Below are 5,310 nucleotides of genomic sequence, written 5' to 3'. Positions count from 1 at the left end.
ACCGAGGGAGACAGAGACAGAGAGAGAGACACAGAGAGAGAGAGACACAGAGAGAGAGAGATCGAGGGAGACAGAGACACAGACCGAGGGAGACAGAGAGACACAGACAGAGAGAGACAGAGACAGACAGAGAGAGAAACACCAGATTAACCACAATCGCGGACATATTCTAATTTAGCTTGTTCTGTGAGACTGACAGTCTCAGATAAACATTGAGCCTTTACATTTCTGGTCATATCTTAACAAACTAGCAATAAATTGGCTGCATCTTCCATAACCTACCACTAGCTTACCTTTTTGGTCCATCTCTTAACCCCTTCGTAGCCTTTGGCCACCAGCTTACCTTTTTGGTCCATCTCTTAACCCCTTCGTAGCCTTTGGCCACCAGCTGCCGGTGGAAAAAGCTGTTGAAGAAATGAACCTGCGGGAGAAAAATAGGAAAACATTCAGTAACCTCGGTAACCAAGCAGAAGACCACCACCATTCTAACAACTCCCTTTCACAATTAACCCTTAGTTGAACATTCTGATCCAGGATCCAAAATGAACGCACCTTGTTCTGTGTAGCATCCATGATCAATTCTCCATACATGTTTATGACCTAGACACACACACACACACACACACACACACACACACACACACACACACACACACACACACACACACACACACACACACACACACACACACACACACACACACACACACACACACACACACGTTTGAATTTCAGGTTAGATAATACGTAGGCGAATAAGTTTATAAGCAGCAAGCACAGTTTCCTATCGACCAAAGCTACCTGGTCGTTGACCCAGTTTTGGTCATTCAGTGTGGACAGGTCCTCCAGGGTCAGAGTGTGCTTGTTGTAGTCCACTTTGAAGCACTTCATAGAGGTGGAGGCGAGACCCGCTTTATACTTCATCATTTCTGAGTGGATGTTTAGCTTCCTAGTACAGAGAAATGAACAGATGCTATCAGCATAACAATGGAAATCAACAATGAAATTGAAGCTGGTTTGTAATCTCAAAAGGATTCCTACTTGTCATGGAGGTCAGTGTTACACTTGTTCTTCAGATGCTCCAGTACGTCAGTCTCAGTGAGGGGGATGAAGCTCCCGTACTTCACATAAAGAACGCCAGGAACTCTGAGGAGAGAGAGACAGGACAGGAATCAATAATAACACCATACATAAGTAATATGAACTTAAAATGTATACAATTTTTTTTTTTTTTTTAATCATAGTTACAATAAAGTTCTAGTACCATGTATAAGGTCTATGATTACTTCATGGATGTCTTCAGGGTTGGGTTGCTGTGCTGGATTTGAGACACAGTCGTCCTCTGGCTCAGTGCTTGGAGCCCACACTCCCACCTCACAGTAATCTCTGTGGTCCCACAGAGCGAAGGGGTGGAGGGTGCTGCATAACATAATGCCTGAGGAAACACAGGCTGTGGCTGATGGTTCCACCTCCATAGGGGCGCTACAGTCTGTTGGTTCCTCGTTGGTCACAGCAGATGTACCGTTGGAAAGGGAGACAGCTGCGTCACCAGCCTGGGGCTGCTTCATGACCTCCGTGTTAGAGTCGGTTACCGGCTGTTTGTCTAAACCACAACCATTCTCCTGCTCCATCTCTGAATCAGTAACATGCTCAACCACAGACTTCATTATAGGTTGAACCACAGAGTTTGTTACTGGTTGAACCACAGACTTGGTCACCAGTTTAACCACAGTGTACGTTAACTTCTGACCCATAGAGTTCGTTAAAGGTTGACCCATAGAGTCCGTTAAAGGTTGAGGTTGACCGACAGAGTTGTTTACAAGTTGAGCCACAACATTCATTACAGGTTGACCGACGGAGCTGGTTACAAATGGAGCCAAGGAGTTGGTTACCTCCTCCACAACTGAGTCGTTTGCCAGCTGTCGGATGGCTGTTACCTGCTCCTCTGTCATCTGGGTCTTCTCAGAAGAGTGGTGACCACCCGTCCTCTTGGGGTCTCCCCAGGGCCTGGCCCTGCCCTTCCCCAGATGTGCCCCTGCGTTGTCTGGGCTTGCCACCTGGAGTCTTCCCATGTGGGTCCTTCCCATTGTGGTGCTTAGAGTTTGGCCCACAGCAGTCACATGCCTTGGGTGTCCTCTTCCTCCCCAGAGGAGCGGCCATTGGTGCCCACCAGTGCCGGTGGTGTTTGGGGGACTGAGACGTTATGAACCATGGCTCTGTCCTCAGCTACTACCCCATCCCTTCACAGCTGCTTCTGGCCCAGAGTGCTGGTCCCAGCCCTCAGGGGCACTGAACCAGGGACCCCCCAGTAGATGGACTTTCTGCCTGAGTTGTGGGTGGATAAGGACCCTGGACTAGAGCTGGGATGATAAACAGAAAATGATCGCCACCGACCCTGGACTAGAGCTGGGATGATAAACAGGAAATGATCGCCACCGACCATACTGATCACTCACCGCAGGCATTTTGCTGACATCATTCATTAAACACATGACAAATGTTAAGTTTGAAGCAAAATTTTGTGCAAATATGGGTGATTGTTAATGGGACAATTGATGGCTACAACCATAGTACATAGTACTTTAAAGGTTATAAAAATAAACAAAACTGTGGTGCACATTAATGTTATAAATGTATTGTTCTACTTATCGATATCGCACCAATTCAGGCAATTTATTGCAATATTTTTGCCCATATCGCCCAGCTAACCTGCACCCTGGCTGGCCAGGTAGTTGACAGTTTCAGACTGAAGTCTTAGAGGGTGGCGAATGGAGGTCCTTCTCAGGGGTTACCCCTTACAAGCCAAGGAAGAAGCTACATTGAAGTAAAGAGAGCTGTTAGGATAGCTTAACTGTGTGAAATGAATGTACTAAGTTTATTTGATGAAAACAGTATTGTTGATAGATAACTAGGCATATTAGAAGAACTGGTGTGACCTGCTATATTGTCAAATGTCCCAACAGTTTAATTAATATACATTACATTATTACACATATTGCTAATCCTTTACTAAAATAACGTAAAGGAGTATCTAATAATGGTGATGTCTGCAACAAATAAACCATTCTGAGCAACTTATCACTTTTTGGGCAACTGAACTGGTCTGTGAGGTCGTTAGCTCGCTAATAGTGTGCTCAGCCATGTTTACAACAACTTGAGCTGCTTTTGCGTCTTGCAATCGATGACTGGATAACTATTCCTCCACTGTTGTAACGCTGTAGCGTATGAATGTTGTGTAGCTAAACACAGAAGAGTCATGACAACGTTGGAGTATCGAACAAGCTAGCTAGCTAGCTAGCATAGCAAGCTGAATATATAGCTAGCTACTAACACAAATGGTTTCCTGTTTCCATGGCTGAAAATGCGATCTGCACAGAGACATCGCTTTAACTCGTTCTTACAGTATCGATAATTCATAAGCACAACTACAAAGCACATATATTACCACATTTCTGCAATCGTCAAACAAGTTTCCGTGATAACAAACAACTCTCACTTGTGTGATCAAACAATCCATCTCATTAGTTTGCCGTCGCTTACTGATTGCGTCACATTCCAGCGCAAACGGTTCTCACAAGCTACCACAGCCACAAAGTCAAAATTGCTGGTCGTTATCAATAAAAAGTGCAGTGTTCAATTTACCTGCTGGCGAGTAAGAAGACCCTCCAACCATTGACTCTTGCTTGCCGTTTTCAAGGTATTGTTAAATAAACATGAACTATTTGGTTGTAATATCATCACCTCTTGAAAAGCATAGTCAGAACTATACATTTCCGATTATTCTATGTATGACAAATGCGCACATTTAGCTCTATTTTTTTATTTCACCTTTATTTAACCAGGTAGGCTAGTTGAGAAGAAGTTCTCATTTGCAACTGCGACCTGGCCACGATAAAGCACAGCAGTGTGACCAGACAACACAGAGTTACACATGGAGTAAACGATTAACAAGTCAATAACACAATAGAAAAAATATATATATATATATATATCTATATACATTGTGTGCAAAATGTGCAAAACTCATCAGAGTTGTACAGCAAGTAACTGCGGAGCACGTGGGATGTGTGTTACTGTTCCACTGGATGTCATAAGGTGAATGCACCAATTTGTAAGTCGCTCTGGATAAGAGCGTCTGCTAAATGACTTAAATGTAATGTAAATGTAAATGTTACTCTTCAGCCTTATTTAACCTTGTATTTAACTAGGCAAGTCAGTTAAGAACAAATTCTTATTTACAATGACGGTCTAGGAACAGTGGGTTAACTGCCTTGTTCAGGGGCAAAACGACAGATTTTCACCTTGTCAGCTCGGGGATTCGATCTAGTAACCTTTCGGTTACTGGTTAAAAGCTCTAACCACCAGGCTACCTGCAGCCCCAAAATATTAACGGAACGGTTCACCCATTTTGAAGGTTATATTGTTTTTGCCCATCTCTGAGTGATGGTCTATCGACTCCGTTCGTCATTTCATGTTTTCATGAGTATCTTTGAGTTATTGGCGTTCAAGCAGGCAGAAATCCGTCCGGTATGACGTCATGATCATCATGATAAACTCGCACTCACTACACTGGAAGTTTATAGGAAAACTACTTTTAGATCGCCAAAAACGTATATCATACATGCCAGATTTCGATACTGGTCGAGGTCATAACTCTGGAGGATGTCTTCTCTTGAATTGATCATATATTTGCAGTATTCCTACCTTGAAAAATGTGTAATTTAAAGTCTAGCACATTTTTCCTGTTTGTCTGCCTCTTTAGTCCAGGGTGCATTGCATGGTGCCGTTGCTAGAGATATTATAGAAAGGAGATAGGAATCCAATGAAGGAACTGATAACGCCTACCCAGCAGACTGTCGACCAATCGCATTCACATTGGCTATTCTGATTTTAGAGCACTCTCGTTTGAGTGTGCCAGAGTGCAGAATAACTGATTTAATTTATGAATGCGTAACACCCATTGAATATATATATATATATATATTTTTTTCACCTTTATTTAACCAGGTAGGCTAGTTGAGAACAGGTTCTCATTTGCAACTGCGACCTGGCCAAGATAAAGCATAGCAGTGTGAACAGACAACACAGAGTTACACATGGAGTAAACAATTAACAATTAATATGACCGGTGTCAGTAAATGTCGGTAAAAATTGGTGGCTGACTAACTACTTTTTGCCCCACTGTATATGATAAACAGAGTAGCAGTAGTGTAAAAGAGGGGTTGGTGGGTGGCGGGACACAATGCAGATAGTCTGGGTAGCCAATGTGCGGGAGCACCGGTTAGTCGGGCTAATTGAGGTAGTATGTAC

At 43.3% G+C, this 5,310-nt stretch overlaps 2 protein-coding genes and 1 long non-coding RNA gene across 3 annotated transcripts in view; all 3 read right to left on the bottom strand.

The window, feature by feature from the left end:
* Positions 1-1,124, bottom strand: part of senp5 (SUMO specific peptidase 5) — a gene marked incomplete at its 5' end in the record, with an annotated part of 2,594 nt that extends 1,470 nt beyond the window's left edge. The window contains 4 exons of the mRNA XM_046299855.1: positions 340-421; positions 553-600; positions 802-949; positions 1,042-1,124. Coding sequence (XP_046155811.1) covers positions 340-421; positions 553-600; positions 802-949; positions 1,042-1,124 — 361 coding nt within the window. The remainder of the gene's footprint in view (positions 1-339; positions 422-552; positions 601-801; positions 950-1,041) is intronic.
* LOC123996456 lies at positions 1,124-2,087 on the bottom strand. Its single transcript, XM_046299825.1, has 2 exons — positions 1,265-2,087; positions 1,124-1,146 (listed from the first exon to the last, which is right to left on the bottom strand). The coding sequence occupies exons 1-2, from the start codon at positions 2,085-2,087 to the stop codon at positions 1,124-1,126; spliced, it is 846 nt and encodes a 281-aa protein (XP_046155781.1).
* Positions 2,088-2,182: 95 nt separating this feature from the next.
* LOC123996490 lies at positions 2,183-3,598 on the bottom strand. Its single transcript, XR_006832000.1, has 3 exons — positions 3,446-3,598; positions 2,710-2,814; positions 2,183-2,360 (listed from the first exon to the last, which is right to left on the bottom strand). It is a non-coding gene; the product is annotated as an uncharacterized LOC123996490 (long non-coding RNA).
* Between the last annotated feature and the right edge of the window lie 1,712 nt (positions 3,599-5,310).

This window comes from Oncorhynchus gorbuscha, linkage group LG15 (genome assembly GCF_021184085.1).
Source record: "Oncorhynchus gorbuscha isolate QuinsamMale2020 ecotype Even-year linkage group LG15, OgorEven_v1.0, whole genome shotgun sequence".
NCBI lineage: Eukaryota > Metazoa > Chordata > Actinopteri > Salmoniformes > Salmonidae > Oncorhynchus > Oncorhynchus gorbuscha.
The sequence above is the reverse complement of the archived record's forward strand: the minus strand, read 5'-3'. Positions and strand labels throughout refer to the sequence as shown.

Coding starts and splice junctions, on each gene's coding strand:
- LOC123996456 (XM_046299825.1), bottom strand. CDS start 2,087: ATGGGAAGGACCCACATGGGAAGACTCCAGGTGGCAAGCCCAGACAAC. Junction 1,147..1,264: donor AATCATAGACCTTATACATG/GTACTAGAACTT, acceptor CTCTCTCCTCAG/AGTTCCTGGCGTTCTTTATG.